Genomic DNA, 22876 nt, shown 5'->3' with positions numbered 1-22876 from the left:
CTAGTAGGAAAGTCTGTGAAAGATTTGAGGCTTTGTAAATTGCGCACGCTCCGTTCATGATTTGAGGCTTTTTGTTCAAAACTGAATGTTCAGAACTGAGTGGTGCAACTCCCCTCTCTCTCCCTCCTCTCTCTCTCTCTCTCTCTCTCTCTCTCTCTCATTAGCAGGCAACAGTGCAGCACTATCTCCGTTTCTGGCACAACAGCGCCCCTACTGGTACTCATAGTGGTCACATAGGTTAACACGGAGTCACATAGTCAGTACACACATATACAACACGAACATTGCTGTTCCTTGGAGTGGTTGCTCCACTCAAAAATGTGTTTTTCAAAATTGGGCCTCCTGGTGGTGCTATAACAGAGATTAGCTCCGTTAGGTGGTGCTATAACGGAGATTAGCTGGTAACAGGCGGACGGACAGATGAACGGACGGACACACTCACACACGCACGGACTGAGTGCAAAACATACTCTCTCCCCATGCCTTCGGCCTGGTGGAGACAAAAATTGTGCCATTTTATTATTAGTGAGGACCTATTATATGAAGATAGGTTCAAAAGTGGTTAAGTGGTCCTTTGATAAACGAATATAAGGCAAAATGTTCAACATTTCATTATGCTTTAAGTAGCATGTAACATGTCAAACTATGGGTTTTTCATGATTCTGAATCCACTCCTTGGGCTAAAAACGGTTAGGGATGACACTAGGTGTGAATGGTCATTGTCCGATTGTCTTCTTTAAAGAGCTGTAAACAGTGCAATTCAATTAAGCTATATCACAGACAATATTCAACACCAGCACCATTTTCATATAGCAGAAACATGTCAAGGACTTATATGAAACTTATATGTTCATATATGTGGCATATGAAATTGGACCCCCTGAACATATATGTGCATATGCACTTATATGAACATATAAGCACATGTACATATATATGTACATAAATCATACAATAATAATAATATAATAGCAACAATTATATTTACACATACCAGTGATTTATAGCCTATTATATGTAAATTACACAATCTATTTTATCTTTCTGAATAAAAAAATATCCAAATATGTGTCAGAACTCAGAAAAGAAGACCTCAGAGATGTTTCTTGGGAGAATAAACATTTATTGACTGCCCCATATAAAAATAAATCATAAGAAATAATGATTTTGTCATAAAAATATACATTGGAGGGGTCACCAAGGCTTCTCTTGGGCACCACTCTGGTGTCATCCCCGAATCTGATTTGATTCGGGGATTTGTGTGTGTGTGTGTGTGTGTGTGTGTGTGTGTGTGTGTGTGTGTGTGTGTGTGTGTGTGTGTGTGTGTGTGTGTGTGTGAGAGAGACGCAACTTGGCCTGTTGACCATGAGGCTGATTTGAAAACTGTCAAGTGGCATTTCTTCCTCAGCCTATAGTGGGAATAGATATGCACGGCTTGGGATATCATATCCGTGGATATGAGGAGGAGGATTCTAAAAACGACTTATAAATCCTAAAGCCTTGTTTATACTTCACTGTGCAACGGTCCTATGCTGGAAAATAGCATATATATGCAAACTCACAACACATCTCATTCAAGACACTGAACTTGCAGATCTGCCATTTTTGCCATCCAAATGCATTATATTAAATGGGCCCAGCCCCAGTAAGAGCAACTTACAGTCTGTTCTTAATATTTCTCAAACGAGCCTTCACTTTACTGCAGGTAATTCTCTGGGGTATTTTGGAACCAAATATGCATACATAGGCCTTAAAGGCCTATTCAACGTTTCTTTACCTATAACTGGCATCTTAAGTGCTCTGGAAATATCCTCTTTAATGAAACTGCGGGTGCTACCCAATAGGCACCTGGCTACTTGGCTTTGCGTTGGTGCATCTATCCAAATGGTATAGCTGTCTGCAGTAATACTGTATACTATGTCAGAGTTGCTTGCTACAGTACTACCTGCATCTGCAACACAGCTGTGGTCAGCCTGTCTGTCGTTGCCGTGGTCGGCGCGTCTATCATATGCGCTGTATATTGACTGGCTGTTTGATTGCAAACTGTTTTGTGGCGTCTGCGCCCGCACTCTTCACAGTGAATGCCCAGCTGCGTTCTACAATTACGCGCGACATGCCTGCCTACCAGACATATGTTGCTTGCTACATGCTGCCATCTTCTGGTAACAAAATACTTTCACGGTCTGGGCTCAGTGGGCTGTATTGGAATAATCTGGTCCTATTAGTAAGCCTATTGTACCCTACATAAAGTAGCCTATACACGCATTGAACATGCTTGCCTTGGCTTGAACATTTCACATAAGGTTTTTACAATTAATATAAAAATAGCCAATTTAACAATTAGGTTGCCACAATATGTCCGCTCTTCCTGCAATACATTAGCCACCTGCTTCTCGCATCAATTTCATGTGTACAGTTACAGTACACCGACCGTACAGCTACAAGTACACTGGTCTGATCGGCGTGTGGACGTTAATTAGACCTTTATTTTGAAGGAAAAGTTGCCACGCCGGAAGTTGTATCCCATCGATTCGTCACTGGTTGCCATGGTTGCCGTAGGCACCAAATCTTTCTGTGACATGACATGTAGCTAGCCCAGCTTTGCTCTCCAGTCTTCACTAATGGCACCAACAAGAAGAAAAGGTCCTTTGCAGCTTATCCAGAGAGAGATTGACGACATAAAAATAAAGGTTTGTTATGCACTGATAGATACGTAAATGTAATGCGGAACAAAGGATAAAACGACCGATCTGTTTGAACGCGTCAGCAAGAACTCACATAACGCGGGCAACTCACATAGGCAGGGCAACTTTAATAGCCAGCATTGATGAAAACGATGAAAACTGACTGGAGTTTCCGACTATCCTCTGCATAGTACCGCACACGAAGCTGAATGGGAAGTGTGTTAGTGTTTGTGTCGGTTCCTTGGTGGAGCATGTTTTCTGACAAGTGACATCACAACATTCTTTAGACCACAAGGTAGCCCTTGTCCAGTGCGTTAATAGCGAGTTTCTCACAGACTCGCTAACGCACTGGACCAGGGCTAACAACAAGGATGCAATGGGTTTTAAACATGTTTATGTATTGAAACTGATCACAAGGATGCAATGGGTTTAGTAACTAAACCCATTGCATCCTTGTGGCCAGTTTCAATCCATAATTTAACTAACTAAACTTTAGTTAGTTAACTTATAACTGTAAACTGTCTGTTAAGATATTATATATGCAGGCGGTCTCCGTTTAGAGCCTGTTATCTGTTTCCCCCTCAAAGGTTGACAGCCTTGTGAAGGATCAGAATCAGACGTTGAACCCAGAAGAGGCGTACAAAAGGTAAAAACTATAGTTTAGCCCTATGGAGACCCACTACTGTAAATACATTTAATCTGATCCTGCACATGCACAGCACGTAGGCTTTTACTATTTAATGAGGAGTGGACTTGTTCTGAAAACCTGATTTCAAACAGATGCCAAGAGATGCAGAGCTCAGCTGAGAAGGCAATGGGGACACTCAAGAGGCTGACTAAAGTTAGTGATTCAATTTGACTCTGTTTCTGTTTTGCATTTGACAATGCAACAGATTCAGATACAAACAAACTATATATTTGTTTTATACTCAAATAACAACGTTCTGTTGTGAAATTCCATTATACTGCAAGCTTCCATTATAAAATGAATAGCATTGGAAAATGTTGGAATTTCAATTACAGCTATGTAAAAGAATTAGTAATTTATACTTTTTAAAAGCACGTACCCTTGAATAGTTAAGTATAAAAGCAAGTACTCCAGTGCTTTAACTAAGTACAAATTTGACTGACAAACGTTCACTCATATAGTTTAGTAATATTTAGAGTACTGGGGTTGAGTTACTTTGTCGACTACTGGCCATGGAGTTACTGGTCGACTACTGAAAACCTTCCCTTCTCCCTCTGTTGCTGTGCCCAGACTGATGAGCCTGCCCCTGTAGGGAACTACGATCAGAGGAAACGGGAAGAGGAAAGACGACTACAGACACTCATGGGGAGGCTGAACACCCTCTCTCTGGAGCTATCGCCCCCAGGGCCAAGCTCTGCAGCAGGGTCAGTTAGACTGCTTTATACTTTACTGTATGATGGATGTGATTGGTGGCACATGGTGAAAATAGCAGATCTACAGTATAAGCTCACAATATGTTGTGACTCGTGATGCGTTGTGAGCTTGTAGATTATCTGTTATTTTAGCTTCATTAAGCATTCAATTCTCTCCTCTGATCCTGTGTTTTAGGTTTGTCCTGTCTGTCTGTCCATCCAAAATCTTTTTTGGAGCATATCTCCTATATGATTATGGGTATTTTCTTGAATTTTTGCTTAATATTTTGATTATTGATTATTGATCATGATTATTAACCACAATTATTGATAATGATTGGGGCAAATGCTTTTAGGAATTTCTAAACCACTTGAGCCCTAGCATTTCTATTCTGGGATAAATGGCAAAAAATAATCTACAGATTTGGTATAGAGGGGAGAAAAAGAGAGCACCAAGTACAGTGCTGCCTGTCAACTCGGGTCTATAGAGTATTAGTCCAGCAACCGGGGGTGTGGAGTGGGAAATTTGGTATACAGTTTTTTTAATAAATATTGTCTATATATATATACATTCATGAATCCACTTGCTTGATCGGCTGTCTGTATTGAGCAATCCTTTTTATAGGTGATATGTGACGATACCATACAACAACCTATATAAGGCATTATTAAATTAATACATTTCCCTCATGGTCATATTCTATCCACAGTGAAGACCAGAAGGAAGAAAGTGAGGATGAGGAGGAGGAGGACGAAGATGACGAAGATGATAGCGATGAGGAAGTTGACAAGCTGAAGCGCGTTGCCAAATCGTTTTCTCAGTCAGACCCTCATGTCTACGCGGTCCTCAGTGACTTCAAAGGAGAGCAGGACGGAGACCTTTCTGTTAAGGTGAAGTACATTCTATTCCATTGGCAGCTAGTTTGACTACTTTCAAGTACAATGTATTCTTGGGAAGAAAGGAAATATTGGAAATATTCCAACATAGGCTAGGGTTAGCCCAGCATCTGCATGCTGGGAAAACCTTTGCAGAAAGTAGCATATTGATAAGCACATGTCGCAATGCAACATGTTGTGAGCTTGTCAATCAGCTTTATGGGTGCATAAATTGAAACATTACTTACATGCTAAAGCCCCTTACTACTATAGGAGCAAAGGCCATATGTTATCCACTTCACTCAATTGTTGGGTTATTTCCGCCTCCCCAGTTGAGCCTCTTCCTAACACTTTGTGGACACCTCCTGGAGTGACCGATTTCACTTTTTACTTTACTACATTCCATTTTAGGCTGATGTTTGTGGCAGGGTTTCTGTGTGTCTAATTTTCTGTTTTGAATCTGTAAGGCAAAGGGATCCTGCCTTGTTCTTTTCCAGGTCCACATTATTGAATTTGTCTCTCCACCAGATTAGTTTAGTATTCTCCTGAGGCAGGACATTTTGATCCATACATCACCTGTTTTACATTGGATTTGTATTTTGGTATTAGTTGAGAATGTATTTTGTCCTCCAGATCTTCCTAAGGATGTTAAACAACCCCAAATTGTAAGATTTTCTCTGCTTTTTCAGAGGGGTGAGGTATTGAGGATCATTAACAAAACAACAGACGGATGGTGGCTGGCACTGGACACTAAAGGCAACAGGGGAGTGGTCCCCAAAACCTACCTGAAGGTACAATACGCACCTTGCTAACCATCCTCACTACATACCCTGCAGTTGTGTTGTCAGTTGTCACCTGTCTCAATTCTGTCTGAATGAATAAGCCTCCTCTTTCTCATATACCTGATTAATCAAACAACATTGAATCGCAGTGGGCGCCCCTCACTGTGGAACTCACTCCCAGCTCACATCAGAGCTGCCCCCACCTTCGAAACGTTCAAAAGCACACCAAAAACCCACCTTTTCAGACTTGCTTTCCCTACATAATTCCCCACCCCCCACTTTTTGTTTGTCTACCTGAGGCCTCTTTTAGACGGCGACCATCTCCAGATAAAACATCCCGTTGCGTTCTCATTTTATTGACCCTTTACACGAGACGCACACTTAATGAAAACGCTATAATGTCGCTAGGTGGCGGTAACGGGCTGCAAAATAGACCAGTCACCCACCTGTACAAGAAGAAGAAGAACCAGGTAGCCCCCCTTCACGTAACCTTAACAGGGTTTTGCTTCCAGAACACGACAGGGTTGTGGCCGTCGCTCGCTGCCTGCTTTCTACTAACGCATCGAGGTGACAGACAGGCTGACAGGCAGCACCACGGGATGGCTATATATTTTATAATACATAAGGCTACATACACGCTTCTGCCTGCCACCTATCACAAGGCATTTCATTTACATCATGGTTTTACATTCACCATCGCTGATGAGCGGCGCTTGTTAGGAGGGAGGCTTGTTCATTGTAGGAATTAATAAACATGAGTTGAGGAGACTTGAGGAAACAGCGTTCTCAAAGATTTCCACTCTAGAAGGTGGTTTCACTTTGTTGTGTTTTCACCAGCAAACAATACTTTATTTTGCCGTTTCCTATGAACACCATTCTCGTCTAAAGACCACCTTAGTGTCTAGTTTTGAACCTTTTTGACTTTTTTATCTAGTTTATTTTTCTAATAAAACTGTTTTTATTATTTTGACTTCGACTTCAACTTTGGGTACCTTAAAAAGCACTATATTAATTTTTTTTATGTATTATTATTATTAACCTCTGATCTATACATGTTGACAATTGTGAATGAGGTACCGACTAACAATACTCTTCAGAGTGGTGATGGAGTGGATGATGGAGATGACAATGACGGCACTGATGACAACGATGATGATAAAGACTCTAATGAGAAGGACTCTGTTGATGGCGAGGAAGAGGAGGATGGGGATGAGCTGACCGAGGCCAAAGATAGAAAGAGGTGATGTTATGCTTTCAACTCTTGATGTTTCTAAGCTCAATAGCTCATTCGGTGTGTTGCTGGGCAAAGTGGACATATTTGCAGGGAGAGTAAGGGCACCTTGCCTAGATCAGGGGTTCTCAACCCCTGATCGGGTAGCGACCCCCAGGTTATATATTTATACATGTTTTTATAACTGGCTGGAAAATGGAAATTAAGACATGGCCAAAGCATTTCCGTCCCCAGCCAAAAACGTGGCCTAGATGAGTACATCAGGCCATGATACAAAAGATACAAAAGAACCTTTTAGTCATCCCAACTTGGATTGTATTGCCAAAAATGATGGTCAGTATTAGTGTTTGCAGGGCACATCACTAGGTGACCAAGCGGATAGAATGTCAAGCACATAATTATCCTTTGTTCATGTTGTCGGACAAACCCGTTTCTGACCTCTAAATAAGTACCATCTAATACACACATGGGCAACATACGGCCCTATCTCAATCCGGCCCGCCAAGTCCTTAAAAAAAACCTAAATGACAGCCTCAAAGAATCTACATTGTAAAAGTCTGTCATATTAATGGTTTTGTTAATGGTTCAATTCAATTGTTCAATGTGTGGCCCTTCACTCACTTATATCAAAGTCAGTGAAATAAATGCTCTGGAAAACTCTGAAAATAAATGCTACCCACCCCTGATATAAAATGATACAACGCCAAAGAGTATACGTCTTCTCCACTGTTTCACATGTCAACGTTTATTATAAATAAAGTTGCCTTGAAAGTTCCGTGTGTATTCTCTTAGAGAATTATTATTGTAAAGTGACCAATGATGTAACACATGAATACCAAGTCAGTTAAAACATGTCGGAAAGTCTGAGAAATGTTTACATGAGTTTATCAGAACTCCTTCCTGTCTAAATAAAATCAGACTTGCCTAAAAAGTATTTTCACTTAACTTTCACCATGTTCATGTTAGACAAAAAATGTGTTTCTATCAATCTGTTGCTTCCTCAGGTCTTCAAGCTGGTCCACTGTCAGAAAGGCCCTCGTTGAGGTAAAGACTGCGCACAATAAAACGGCATAATAATAATAACATTAGCTTTAATTATAAATAAGAAACAACAATAGAACATATAATACAGTGAGCCATACACGTATGCAATGAAGTAGATGTGGATGAAGGAGTAAAGATCTATCTAAGAGAAGGCATGTTTTCAGAGATTATTTAAAAGATGACACTGACTTTTCTAGCCTAAAGCCCCGTTCAGATAAAAAAAAGCTGGAAATTAAAAAAAAGCAAAACTCATTTCCACGCAGCTTTATTTTGAGAAAGTGGGCGTGTACAAGGTACCTGTCACTCAAGCTGCCTGGACTGGCTTTGAGACGAGAAAGGTGCACCCGGTGAAAGAACACAGGCAGTTTGAGCAGATGCGCATTTGAAAGTCTAAAATGTAAAATAGCGAATGTAGAGGAGAAATAATTATATATTTAGTTACATCATAACCTATTTATCGATGAATAAATAATATAATCTTGGTAAACTTGTTTGTAAATAACCGAACGGATTGTTTAGTCCACAATCAGCGTCAGCGACGGATGGCGCTCTGGACTGGTCAGTAGTCCATAGCTTCGGTGCGGTGAGAACCAGGATGCAGGAGCACTACTCCCCAGAAAACCGTGGCTTGCGACGGAACACGGAACACAACCTGTTTTCACCGCTTTGACAACTTGTTTCTAATATAAACTTTCATTTCTATCGATAAATATGCTATGGTCTTGCCAAATATCCATTCATATTTCATATACAGCCCATATTTAAAAAGTTTATTTTTTAATTCGGAGAATCGCAGTGGACAGCTTTCACAGAGGCAAATGGTTTTGTGAAATCAGCTCAACTCCGCCTCCTCAAACCATGCTGTGCTCTGATTGGCTAGAAGCAGCTTCTAGAAGCTGAAGCCAGAATCCAGCTTTTAAAAGCTGCTTCAAAGTTAAGTTTTGGGGAGAAAAAAAAACGCAAAAACAAAAAAAAAGCTGTTAATTCCAAGCTTCAAAACGCAAAAGCTGCTCTGCATAGAGATAACATGGGACCACGAAGCTAAAGCAGAAGCTAGCTTCTTTGGTGTGAATGAAGCTTTACATCCTCAAGCAGGGAATTCCAGATATGAGCCCTGTGTCACCCAAGGTAACAAGGCGAGTTTTGGTTCCAACTATGAGAACCCTGCAGGATCTGAGGTGGCACACAGGCTCATACGGGACAAGCATATCTAAAATCGAACTGGGAACCTGGCCTTGGCAAGGCATTAAAAGTCGCCAGTGAAATCTTAAAATACTGAAACGTATCTGCAGCCAATGTGGAGAAGCTAGGATTGGTGTAATATGGTGACGTTTCTTCAAGTTAGTTAATAATCGAATTGTAGCAGCATTTTTGCTGAGCCCAGAAAAGAAATCATGAAGGGTCTGCAAATGATGCAAACAGTATTATGTTTGCGCCCTTTTAAATGGCTGTCTCACCAGTCAAATGAAGCTATGGTAAATTGAACCGGAAATAGGCATGCCACCTTCGGGAAACCAGGACGTCTATGCACTACATGCACAGTATTGGCTATCTATTCTCGTTGCAGCATACTATGATTAGATTGGTTACTGTATGTTTGATGGTCTTAAATATGTTTCATATCATCTGCTGGAATCAGCGAGTTACGTTGTCAATGTCATATAGTGGGTGTGTCTGTTTGACAGATCGATGCGACTGATGTCCTCTCTGCCATGGGGGCCATCCCGTCAGGATTCAGACCATCAACCCTCAATAAGCTACTGGTGGATGAAGGTCAGCACATGCTTGCACTGTACACGTCTGCAGACACATGGACCCATTCATGATACTTGTGTTCACCTCACCCACAGATTATTACAATCCTGAAAAAGGCATGTAGTAGGCTCTACGTGCAGGTTTGAAGACTACCACTACTACAAATATGGGGCGGCAGGGGCGGCAGTGGCTCAGGGCTAGAGTTGCCGGTTGGGAACCGGAAGGTTCCCAGTTCGATCCCGGGCTCCCCATGAGTTTGTGTCGAAGTGTCCTTGAGCAAGAATCTGAACCCCTAATTGCTCCCGATGAGCAGGTGCCTTGTATGGTTTCCTCCGCCATCGGTGTATGAATGTGTGAATGAAATGCATAATCTATATAAATGCACCATTTACCATTTAATAGTATACTGACTATAGTATTAATAGTATACTGACTATTCTATTTCATTGTCTAGGGAAAACCTACAGAGGAAGTCATTACATTCAGCCTGAGCTCAGCCAATCACAGCTTTCCTTCAAAGACCTCTTCCTGGACACAGACACTGGCAGGGTAAGACCACTTGCTTTTTAGCACGTCATTATAGGCAAAAACCTTTTTGAGATCGGCTATGTTATTTACAAGTGCATGATATTTGTCTCGCGTCCTTTCCTTTCCTCTCCAGGTTCGTTCTCGGTCACTGAAGACCAGTATTTGCTTCAGCCTGTGGGGCTGCAGGATGATTCCTACCCCAGGAGTTGGGATTCAAGTCCTTAGCAGGCACATCCGTCTCTGTGCCTTCGACGGAACTCAGGTAATGGTTAACCTTGTCTAGCCCTCTGGCTCGACCGTCAAGAGATTCGATGTAGAAGATAAGAATCTTGTATGGCAAGTCTTTCCATGTTCAATGGCTTATTATGTGAGGGAAAAGTATGTAGGGTAGTTTAACTTTGAATTGGAATGAAAGGTTTTTCATCTGGTTTGTTTAATGTAGCTTTTGGCAATGCTATAATTGGTCTTTGAAATGAAAGTCATACTTCTTTAAAATTATGTAGATTGACTATACTGTACATAATTTGAAAAATGTATGGACTTTCTTTAGACAATAATGTATTCAGCAAAAGACTGCACCAAGTGATGGTAGCTGATGCTACCAAAGATGACTACTGTATGCACTGTGTCTGACAGGTATTGAGTAACATTCACACAGTGAGGGCAACCTATAATGACAAGAACCCCAAGAACTGGACCTTCTCTCCACGGGTATGTAGTGCGTACTGTACTGTTGGAGCATGCAAACAAACCCTTATTTTACAAGTTTTCGAAATAGTGGCCAGGGCCGCCAAAAAGAAGAGGAAGACTTTTTGTATTATAGTGAGTTGGTATACTGGTAGAGCTATATTGGGCATGTTATTATTGTAAAGATTTAACAGTTTTAACATATAAATAAATAAATCAATTTTGAAAAGATTTTAAAACATTTCCGTAACATAGTGATCATATAGATTTACATTTCTGCAGTGATATGGCTAATTATATTTTGTCACCATTGGTTTCATTGCTGATATACTGATTGTTATCTCTGGAGTAAATGCTAAGAATATAAACCAGAAACTTGGAACATGACGTGATAATTATGACTGTATGTGTGTTTACTAAAGATGGCAGGTCTCCTGCCAACCCTGCTGGACGGAGAATGTTTTCTACGCTGCAGTTCTGATTCACCTGACCTAGGCATTCTCTTAGAACTGGGAGTTACCTTCATACGAAACGTAAGAATATGTCTCTTTATGTAAAGCTGAACACAACTCACAATCCTTTTTTTAGGCTGCTATTTTAGTGTGTGTGTGCGTGCGTCCAGTCTACAGGAGAGAGAGGAGAACTAAGCTGTGGTTGGGCCTTCCTCAAACTGACTGATGACACTGGAGCTCCAATAACTGCTAGGTATACAGAAAAAGAAAGAGAGTTCATACAAACACTGATGCAAACCATACCTTTTGAACGAAGGCAGACAGTGATTTCTCTTTGGCCACTGACCGTGTTTTTTTGGTGCTGGGTAGATTGCTTGTTGTTCCGTGTTGTTGTTTTAAGGGCGGGGTGCCGCGTTATTATGGATCTCACCGCAGTTTATTCCTCTTAAGCCAGGGAATTGGTCATCAAACAAACTATCTCCGTCATTAACAGGAGCCAAAACTAAAGTGTAACAAGTCAGTGTCCTCAATGTGAATCCTATAACATGAACTAAACAGTCACCGTGTGACATTAAACATCCAATTATAACAGCCAGGAATGTGGAGTATTGTGTGGCTCTGTCTGGACCCAGCCTCTCACTGCAACAGAGAACACAAGCACATTAGCTTCCTTATATACACAGCAGCTGTCCTTCATTTAATTGACACAATCTGCTGCAGGTGCGCCTGTGAGCTGGCAAAGCCAGCCCTGTCACCCCACTCACAGACACCTTGATCCCGCCCCCTGCCACAGCCCCGCAGACCGCAGTAGTCGAAGACCCACACAGCTGGGTTGAATACGCAGTAGTAAAGTCAGTGATGTATCACGGCCACAAAGCACATAGGGCTATAGAGCACTTCCGCATACCCTGCATATGTCACAGCCTTTGACTTGGCCAACTGAACCGAACCGTGCACAAAGCTGTACTCATTGTGCTCAATGCGTACAGAAAATGTGGGTGTTAGAGTATTGTAATAATATATTCTCCCTCCATGTAGGCTATATGTGTACTGTTTCATACTTTGTGTGCGTGTGTGTGGACGGATTTCAGGACTTATGAGCTGCCAGTGAATGGAGGAACTCCCTATGAGAGAGATGTAGCAATGGAATACACTGCATCAAGGGAAAGTAAGAAGATATAAATTGTATTTGTTCTCACAGATGTCTGATTGTATCCCCCATAACTGTCCCATAATTAAACTCTCCAGGACTTACAAAGGCCATAACCGAAATCTAAGATCAAAATGACATAATCTAGAGTGAACCAAGGTGTTGCAAAGTAAGAGATGTTGGTTTAGGGTTTGAACGTTGCACCCCCAGGTTCGTTTTTATTAAAATAATGCTTGTGTTTTTAAATGGGCTTGTTTGTAGGGCAATGGGGTATAAAGTAAGTAGTATAATTTCAAGTTAAATACAGAGTATGTATGACACTGTAATGTATACAACATACAGTATAACAATGACCTACAATCCTACATCATATGAGGAGCCGAGCAAACATTTATCGTACATGTACACAAGACCTAACCATAATGACCACCTCGAACCTTGATATGACATGCCGTCTATCCTCTCTTCTGAAGACACTGTGTTCCATCAGATGCTACAGTCCAGGAGAGAACCAAAAGTCATTTTGAAGTTTAAGTCAGCCAACAGCCGCACCAGAACTCAGCTCAGGTGAATGGACCACAAAGATAATGAACAAATATTTAGGTGATACTTATGTCCTCACGCAACAAGTTGTATTTGTTGATTAGCTCAGTATTTTGTTATAAGGTTAAAGCATTATATTCTGATATTGCTAGAAAGAAAAAAGTGTTTATTCAGTAATGCATATCTTCCTGTCTCTACAGTTGTTTAGTAGTAAACGGAAAATACATTTTCAGGTGAGACTCAAACTTCATCCGATCAAGAGAGAGAACCCATTTATCAGCAATGTTCTATCAGTGTACCAATTTTGTCTGCTAATGTTTGTCATCACTTCCAGTTTGACTTGGTTACCGTGTATCCTGTACGTCGAGTTCTCTCTCTTGATTGGATTAAATTGGTATCCCGTCCTGAGAATGTATTTTAATGCTGTGTATTCTCTGCCAGTGTCCTTCCAGACACGCTGTTGTTCTGTCTGAGTTCTGTCCACCTGCTGGCTCTGCACAGACAAATTCTAGCTGACGCTCTGCTGATGGACAGACCAACCATGCAAGATGCTGGTAACACACACACACACACACACACACACACACACACACACACACACACACACACACACGCACGTGCACACACACAAACACACACAGACACACGCATGCACGCACACACACGTCACACGCACACACAGCACAGAAACTGGACGCATTTACTGTACATCAATCTGGGAACGTCGGCAAAGAAAGAAGGAAAAACAGCGCCCTCTGCTGTTTGTTTCCTTAGCTCAGATTCAGAATCTGTTCTTGAGAGATTTGATTGATTGATTGATTGAAATATTTATTAACAGTTTGTAGAATTTACAGTACATTTTAAGCACAAACTCAATACAAAGACTGTTAACTGTGAGTGGACGACCCAATTAAGCATTACACTTGTTTACAACAGGGTCCACATTGTTCAATTCATCAAGACATTTAGAGACATACAAATAGACACTTCTATGTAGCTAAAGAACAGAACAGGAATTCATCATATAGGAAGCAAAAAGGGAAAAGATACATATACAGTGAGGGGAAATGGGGTGGGGGGGGGGGATTCAGATTTTACAGAGGCCAGTTTCGAATTGCAGCCATCCGTAGGTGCCCTTTGAGAGCGGTTTTGAAGGAGTCAAGGGATTCACATGTCTTAATGACTGTTGGTAGGGCGTTCCACATTTTGGTGGCATAGGAGCGAAAATAATTTAGTCCCTTGTTTGTGCCGAATCTGGGTTGTACATGGTTTGTTGTACTCCCTCTGGTGTTGTGGGTGTGGACTTCGTTTACACTAAGGAAGTATTTAGACAGGTACATGGGTATCTTGGTGGTGTAGCGAATCTTGTGGACCAGACCCATTGCAAGATGCTGTACTCTGTCGTCGACCCTAAGCCATCCCAGCCTGTCAAAGTGGGCAGGGGTGAGGTGGGTTCGGGGGGTGAGGCCAAGTAGGAGCCTGACCAGTTTGTTTTGGGAGGTCTGGAGCCTTGTTTTAAGGGCCTTTGAGGTGCTGTGGTACCAAGAGGTGGATGCATAGTCAAAGAAACCTTGTACGAGGGCTCCTGTTAAGGTCTTCAAGGTGTTTTTGCTGACCAGTGAGGAGATCCTGTAAAGGAATCTTGTTCTTTGATTGACTTTTTTGATTACGTTGGTGGCCATCTTATCACCGGAAAGATTGGCCTCCAGGATGGAACCTAGGTAGGTAATTTGATCTTTTCGTGTGATAATATTGTCACCCACTCTAACCAAGAAGCCATCTGCCTTGCTGAGATTACTATTTGATCCGAAGAGGATGGATTCAGTTTTTCCCAGGTGTAAGGATAGTTTGTTATCAGCGAGCCAGGTGCAGATTCTACCGAGTTCAGAGCTGAGGGTCTTTTCAACCTGCAGTTTGTTCCTGTCCGAGACCAGCAGTGCTGAGTCATCTGCGAACAGGAACAAGTTGCAGTCACAAGCTGAAGTCATGTCGTTAACATATATTAGGAACAGTAAAGACCCTAGTATGCTTCCTTGTGGGACGCCACAGCTCACTGGGAGGGGAGGGGACAGTGTTCCGTTCACCTCCACCATCTGTTCTCTCCCCTCCAGGTAGGATTGCATCCAGCTCACAGATTAACTGTACATACACAATTACACATGCACCCAGACATTGAGGGACTAAGGAACAGATGCACAAAGCTTTCAGGGATTATTTTCTGAAGAAAGTTTGTCTCCCCCCCCCCCTCTCTCTCTCTCTCTCTCTCTGTAGAGCTAATGTGTAGTCCTATCCTGGCTACCTTCCCTGTGCTGCTGGAACAAACAGATCTGCTGGATGCCCTCAGGGTCAGTGGAATCAATCTTTTCCTACTTTTCTTATGGTGATGGTTGATTATGGTTAATGGTTAACTTATTTTACTAACGCTGTAAAATAAAAGTTGCTTGCTTTAAAAAAGAACAAAAAAAAGAAGAAAGGGACCACATTGATGGCGTGCCTATGATTTCATCACACCACGATCACCAGCAGAGCAAACTACCATCCTGTTAACTGTGATATCACATGGTTAGATGTTATTAAGACCAATTTGTATTATATTATAGTTCTATCAAGAGATAATATAGCATTTCACTCAATTAACATGGCTTATTTAAGGCAACAGCGTTTCATTTTGATTTATTATTTCATTTCAGGGGAAACTTTAATTACATATTTATTTATTTAGTTAAGTGAACCAAACGCTGCCTAATGGCTAACTGTATGTTACCACTGGGCCACTTTATTATAGATGTATCCAGATGTTGTGTATTGTATTGCTGCTACTGAATGAATGTCTGGCTACCTCACTGGTATGGACAGTCTACTACTAAGGGACTTTCTGACAGTTTTATTCTCTTCAGAGTGCCTGGTTGGATGCTGAGAGCAACATGAGCAGAGCTCAGAGGGTGAGATGGTGTGTGTGTGTGTGTGTGTGTGTGTGTGTGTGTGTGTGTGTGTGTGTGTGTGTGTGTGTGTGTGTGTGTGTGTGTGTGTGTGTGTGTGTGTGTGTGTGTGTGTGTGTGTGTGCCTGTTAAGACCTACAGTATGTGCAGTGTGCATGTGCAATATTCATTTTAACCTATAGATGGTGCTTAAAGTACACAATAAAGAAAGTAACTCTGTTAGCCTCCAGATTTGACATAATATTGTTTACAGCGATTAGGATGTTCACATTCAATTCTAATGACATACTTTTGTTTGTTATGCTTGTGTTCGTGTACACCTGCCAAATTGTGTATGTGTGTATTTGCCAAGTCATTTGTGCATTCAGTGTGTCTTATAAGTTCTAACTTTACAGTTATGGTTAGTGTAAGGGGATATGAGTCACAAGTTAATGCATCGACCCCAAGCATTTACGCGTGTGTGTGTGTGTGTGTGTGTGTGTGTGTGTGTGCGAGCAGAACATGCAGGTTTCCGTGTGCATTATTGACATTCCTCTCTGCATACATTATGTTGTTTGATTAAATATGTTCTGTTGCTGTTCATGTTCCTCGTTCCGCAGAGAGACCTGGCCCATCTAAAGCAAGAGTTCACTAACGTCTACCTCTCATCAGTCTACTACCTCCTGCACACTCCCTCGTTGCCACAACAACGGTGGGCGGACCCGCCTTGCGAGGAGCAGCGTGCACGAGTCGCCTACGGCACCGTGAGTGCACTCAAAGACGCCCAGCACACCACTGGCCAATCGGGAAGCCTGCAGCTCGTCATTGACCCCGAGCATTGTCACCATGCTTTTGACATTGCAGAGCTGACCTATGACCTTTTGCGGGTGGCACGGTAACAATTGGGGGAATAAATGGCATACTGTAGGGTGGTTTAAAAGTAGTGGCACCTTTTTGTGTATATAATTTTACTTTTTAGTCAACGTTCTAGATATTTGATATTGGAGGTTCTCAACTATCCAGAGGTCCATACAACCAGGTGAATGTACTGTACACAGTAAAATCTTGTACATTTGTACCATCTTGTACAAATGGTTACATTTGTATACTGAGTTAGCAAATGGATGTTATTAACACTGAGAATCGTACTACAGTATGTAGCTGCTATTTTGGCTCTTTCGAGATTTCTGTATCTACCGACCTTTGACTGTGTAGAATTCTGTGAATATTGAACTATGTTTTATCTCCGCTGTGGCACTTTTCATAGCAGTAATTTTGGTAAGCGCAGCTGAAGGTAAAGACACGATGTCATGTTTAATTTAGGTGCTACTGTGGCACAGCATGGACATCTCCTGTACAGTTAACTTCATGATGCTTAACACACAAACACAATTAATGTTATTAACTACAGCAACATTTACCTGCCAAAATGGCTGCTGTGAAAAAGGTATTTTTTCCCCCTCCAAATACGATACACCAGATGTAAACCTTGTTAAAAATGCTACACATGCTCAGAATGTGTAGGGAAATGGTTACTGGTATGAAAGCTCAACTCGGTAAAGAATTGTTGATGGCAGTGTGACCGACTGGCGACTAGTACTAGTCACTACCCAGGGCAAGGAAGGACACAACACAGGGCAGCTTCCTTAAGTTTGTAGCTTTATTCCTCCATGTGCAGGGAATTTTACACAATAATATCATTTTACACAGGCGAGGCGATAGCTCTCCACTGTCCGGACAGAGGCTATCTCCTGAGTGTTTGTGGAGATGACTGATTTATCCTGTTGTGCCTTGATCAAGTCCATGCACAACAGGTGCGCAGCCACACCCAGCTCTGAGTCCAGTTCTAGTTTGACTCAGGCCAGGTGTGATTGCTTAAATCAGTCTTCCTCCATCTCACAGGCAGTCATAGCCTTTCTTTGAGTGCATTTTGAAATACATTTTACTTTGATTTATTGTGATGATGACAGATTGCTTAATGATTGACAGGTAGACTTTATAGTGATGATATGGTCAGCTGCATTTGATACTCTTATTTATTTTTGCAACTATTTCATAATAAATATTTAACGGATGACTGTGGTTGATTTGTTCAAATAGAAAAGGATGGGACTGTTCGTCAGACTGTATTTGTCTCTCTGTTGTCATCACTTGCTTCTTATATCCCTCTAGTTCTCACTCTCTCTGCCCCTCCTTCCTTCCTTTACCTCCCTCTTTCATTTCTGTCCCCACCCACTAGTTCAACATCAATGCCCGACAAGTCTTTCAACGAATAGAGGAGTGTTCAGGGTTAATAATTACTCTGACGTGGTCTATATATATCCAGGTATAAAAGCAGTGAGCGATCAGTGCAATTGGATGCTGTCTGTGTCATGATCAGGTTTTGAGGTGGAAATAGATCGAATTTAAGAATGGATTGGGTTTCTTGATTACATGCATTCTGCATACAGTATCTATATTATTAGCTCATAGTATACCAGTAAGACGCCTGAGGGCAAGAAGCGTGCAGATTTTTTGGCATAAATCAGTGTTATTGAACACCCTTTACACCTGTGTGTTTCGAAAATATTGAATCAATGGAAAATAGTAAAAAGTGCTTTGGAGTTATGAGGTTTCCTCCCGACAGCAGAGATATCAAACCACTCAGGGTTTGATGAGGGCAGTGTCGTTGATCTTCACATAATGGAGATCCAAGTATGTACCAACTTGGTTCATTTGCAAGTGTGACTCACGTCGCGGCAGCCACTGGTGCGCTTTGGCAACTGGCGGCGAGGTCCTCCTTTGACAGATGCCTTCCTGTGCTGGCGCGCCAAAATGGACATCAAGCCGGTCACAAGCTGCCATGCCATGATCCAGTACCTCACCAAGTACGAGCCCCCTTCTGAGACGCTCAAGGAGGTTACGGAGAAGTTGCAGAATTGTGACAACGCTATGTCCGTTGATGCTTTTGTGGTCGGCTCTGTGCGGGGCTCGTGCTCGTTCCCCCCACAGAGCTTGTGACGTCTAGTCACGATGCGTGACCATATATGGAGATGTGACTGACTGACGGGAAATGCACAGTTTCATAGTAAACTGCGACCTATGGTCGCAATATGTGGGTGACGTGGGTGACTAGACGTAATGTCACGACGCGTGACCATATAAGGAGGCGTGACTGACTGAACGGTTTCATAGTAAACTGCGACCTATGGTCACAATAAATGGACACTAAAGCAGCATTGCATACTAAAATATATTAAGTCATTCTTACGGTCACACTTATTCTGGCACCCCCACATTTCTGTAGTGTTACGTTAGTAATGGATATTACACTTCCACAAATGGGAGCGCAGCCGTGTGGGAAACGGTTCAGCCTTCGCCTCACCAGTGTGTATGTGTTGGAAGTGTCCCTGAGCAAGACCCTTAACCCAGCTTTGTCCTGTGCCATCTGAGCAGCAATCATCTGGGTGTAATATCAAACCCATAACCTCAAATGGTAAATCGTTTTAATGAAGCGCTGCCTGAAAGGTCCTCATTTCTCCTGGAAGTCACTCAATCTGCCAAGACTTCAAATGCATCCAGTCCACAATAGTAAAACTGACACCCACCCACCCTTTCTTCAATGTTTGGGGGTAAATAATATGTCTACAGTTCCTGTTTTTCCACATTCCATCTTGTGTGTTCTGTTCCACAAACAACATGAGATGGCCGTTCCCATGGATACACTCAAGGCATCCAAGAAGCATTGTAGCTGAGAGAAGCGGGATGACATCAGGCGTATATTGACAAATCCTCTGAGATGCAAGTTGGAGGCAGCATTGATGGGGCTGTTCATTCAACGGCCCATTTCTTTCCCCTCACATAGCAAACAATTTGAAAAATATGATCAAGTTCTTAAAATCGCGTTACACCTGCAACCAGATTTTATACATATGGTATATTTCAGTGTGCAAACACAACATTTGATATACAGAGTCACGGCTTGCAGTGCCCTGGCATATTAATTGCCTCTGTGTTGAACAGGATATTTTTCTATTAACTTGTTGACAACTACTCACACAATCACTGCCTTGTGATGATTATTATAAGCAGGATATGCTGAGAAGTTTCACCCAGTTCCCAAGTCTCATTCTCCCTCTAGAACTATTGTGTCTGACGTTGAGACCAAGAGGAGAGATTTGGAGGAGGGTCAGGTCCAGTTGAGCAGGAGGGGAGTTTCCAGGGGGTAACGTTTCAGTGGCATGCAGGCTCCAACACTATGGTGTCTTCAGTGGTGATGGTAGTGTGTGTTTTTTATGTTTGGGGGTGCATTGTGATGTTTAGGGCTGGATAAAGTAGATTAGACCAAGGAAAGTACAGTACAAAGAGTTGTACGACAAATGGAAAATAAGTCTAAGATTCGAAAAGCCCCCAGCAGCATTAATGTTCATTACTCCTAGCCAGAATACAGTGGTTTGAACATTGCCATCCTTAAAGTCCCACACTAGTCAGTCTAATTATCCAATAAAGGCAAATGCTAATTGGTGGCGCTAAGGGATGGGCCGTTGGGTCAGTAAAATCTGTAGCGGTCATCCGGTAGGGAGCATGAAGATGCAACACAAATTCCATGGCAATCCAGCCTGTAGTTTTTCGGGGCATGGTCGAATATTTGCATAATCATGACACATGGCAATTGATGGGTATTTTATCTCTAAAATACTTTAAAACAACTATGAAAGGACTGTATAAATAATAATAAACAATAGCTTAGGATCGATAGCTTGAGAGCTTGGAGCTAGAGAGAGCTCCGGAGCACCGGAACTGAATAAATACTTTAGAAAGTAATCTAAGTACCATAAATACTCTTTACCAGAATAGAAGCAGAGGGCTTGTAACTTTACAGAAATGGATGTAAAAACCTTTTAGGCTATAATGAGTAAAAGTCAGAGTATAACAGAGTTAACCAATATACCTTAGAATGAATTGACGGACACAATGAAGAGAACTCAGACAAGCAGAACTTAGAGGGAGGTTCAATCAGATATATTCACCATTGTTTCGGGAGAGAAGAAGACATGCCATCCGGACAGCGTTTCACAACGATCTCTGCCCATGTTCAAATTGAACAGGGTTAATATAGCATACCGTAATCAATACACCGGAAAATGTGTTGAACAACAAAGTCAAAAAACATATTTGTTAACAAATGGACAGATAATGCAAGACGTCACGAATATTGCACACAGGAACTATCTCACGGGGCAGAGATAGTCCGGACCTGCAATATCAGTTAGTGGAACCGGGGGACAGGGCATCACGTCATTGAGTGCAGTTTACCAGTCTATTAGAGAGAAATCTAACTTTCAAGGGCAAAAACACAGAGGCTGGGTGTTATGGCCAATGGAAACAAAACAATTCTTATCAAGACACTGGCTAGGGGAGAAGTCTTACTATCTAGTCTCCGGCAGGGCCAGAACCATACTATTTTAACGTCAGTGGGACAGAGGGACATCAAATGTCAGTCACAGGGCAATTCATAATCCATCATTCTGCAAGACCATAGGGGACACTGAGTCATAGATCACATGAAAACCGTCATCCACCAAAATAACAGATCTACAAAAGAAAAATACCTAACAGCAATAGTCCAGTCATCCCTCATCTTAAACAGGGGAAATGTGTTATACAGGTGAAGCTTAATCCGTAGTGAGGTGACTGAGAGGCTTGGGTTAAGGGTTACAGTCTTAGACATTTTGACATGCTGTTTATTAGGGGTGGGACGATTCACTTACCTCTCGTTTGGATATGATAGCGATACCTATGGTGCGGATTGCATTTATATTGCGATATGTTGCGATGTGCATGTGCGTGTGCATGTGTGTGTGGAAAAACTGGAATTGACCAGCAGCCCAAAACTAGCCATTGATTTCCAGGTTCCCTGGAAGCAGGCAGGCAAACTGTAGTAATTCTGTTTGTGTATTGAATGTGTGTGGATGTGTGCGTGTACACACAGTACGTTCTGTAGTGCTGAATGTGTGTGGATGTGTGCGTGTACACACAGTACGTTCTGTAGTGCTGAATGTGTGTGGATGTGTGCGTGTACTGTATGTACACACGTACATACGTTCTGGAGTGTAACCAGATCTGTAGCAGAGCTAGTCCAAGGTGTGGCTATCTACAATAACCCTGTTTCCCTGTCTCTCTCCCTCTCTCTCTCTTTTTGTCTCCACCAGGCCGAAGGCATGGGGAGAGAATATGTTTTGCACTCCGTCCGTGTGTGTGTGACTGTGTCCGTGTGTGACTGTGTCCGTCCGTCTGTGTACAGCTAATCTCCGGCACCGTTAACCCGGTCTTTGCCAAATTTTGCACACACACTCCCTGGATGCCAACACCTCTGCCCCAAATTTTCCAGAACGGCCACCAGGAGGCCGATTTTTGAAAAACACATTTATTTATATTACTCCTCCAGATTCTGTCCAAAATTAAAGGTATTCATTGAAAGCCTGAGTCCTGTGGTGGTTGATACATACATTTATTTTGAGGGTCTTTAGACCCTCAAAATTGACATGCTAATGTCTAATAGCCATAGGGTAATTGTTGAGGGATGCAGCCTCCTATGCTGCATTTGGTAACTACGGGGTTAAAGTGGCTATACATATTTGCCTAGATAACCTTTGAATTCCAGGCTAATAAATCGTTGATACTCCCGTAGCAGGAGAGGCTAGTAATGTACTCAGGTAAAAGTACTCTTTATATTCAATGTTATAAGGTTCAACTGATAAACTATAATACTATATAAATTAACCTTTTACAGATAAATACTTTAGGGTAAGAGCTGCAATACAATACTTAAGAAGGAAAAGAGTAGAATTACTTACAGCAGGAAAA

At 42.0% G+C, this 22876-nt stretch overlaps 1 protein-coding gene across 1 annotated transcript; it reads left to right on the top strand.

Annotated features, from left to right (window-relative positions):
• Positions 1 to 2581: 2581 nt before the first annotated feature.
• Positions 2582 to 17498, top strand: nphp1 (nephronophthisis 1). The gene is made up of 20 exons (XM_083774534.1): positions 2582 to 2690; positions 3272 to 3330; positions 3465 to 3525; positions 3943 to 4076; positions 4775 to 4955; positions 5630 to 5731; positions 6820 to 6962; positions 7958 to 7997; positions 9683 to 9770; positions 10207 to 10301; positions 10414 to 10542; positions 10917 to 10991; positions 11390 to 11500; positions 11590 to 11672; positions 12511 to 12587; positions 13043 to 13136; positions 13554 to 13666; positions 15384 to 15457; positions 16010 to 16054; positions 16651 to 17498. Exons 1-20 carry the CDS (start codon positions 2622 to 2624, stop codon positions 16927 to 16929), a joined length of 2052 nt encoding a protein of 683 aa, XP_083630660.1. The 5' UTR covers positions 2582 to 2621; the 3' UTR covers positions 16930 to 17498.
• Positions 17499 to 22876: the final 5378 nt, after the last annotated feature.

Source organism: Protomyctophum parallelum (assembly GCF_964188405.1).
Source record: "Protomyctophum parallelum genome assembly, chromosome: 10".
NCBI classification, from domain to species: domain Eukaryota; kingdom Metazoa; phylum Chordata; class Actinopteri; order Myctophiformes; family Myctophidae; genus Protomyctophum; species Protomyctophum parallelum.
Note: the sequence above shows the minus strand (reverse complement) of the source record. Positions and strands in the feature narration are given on the sequence as shown.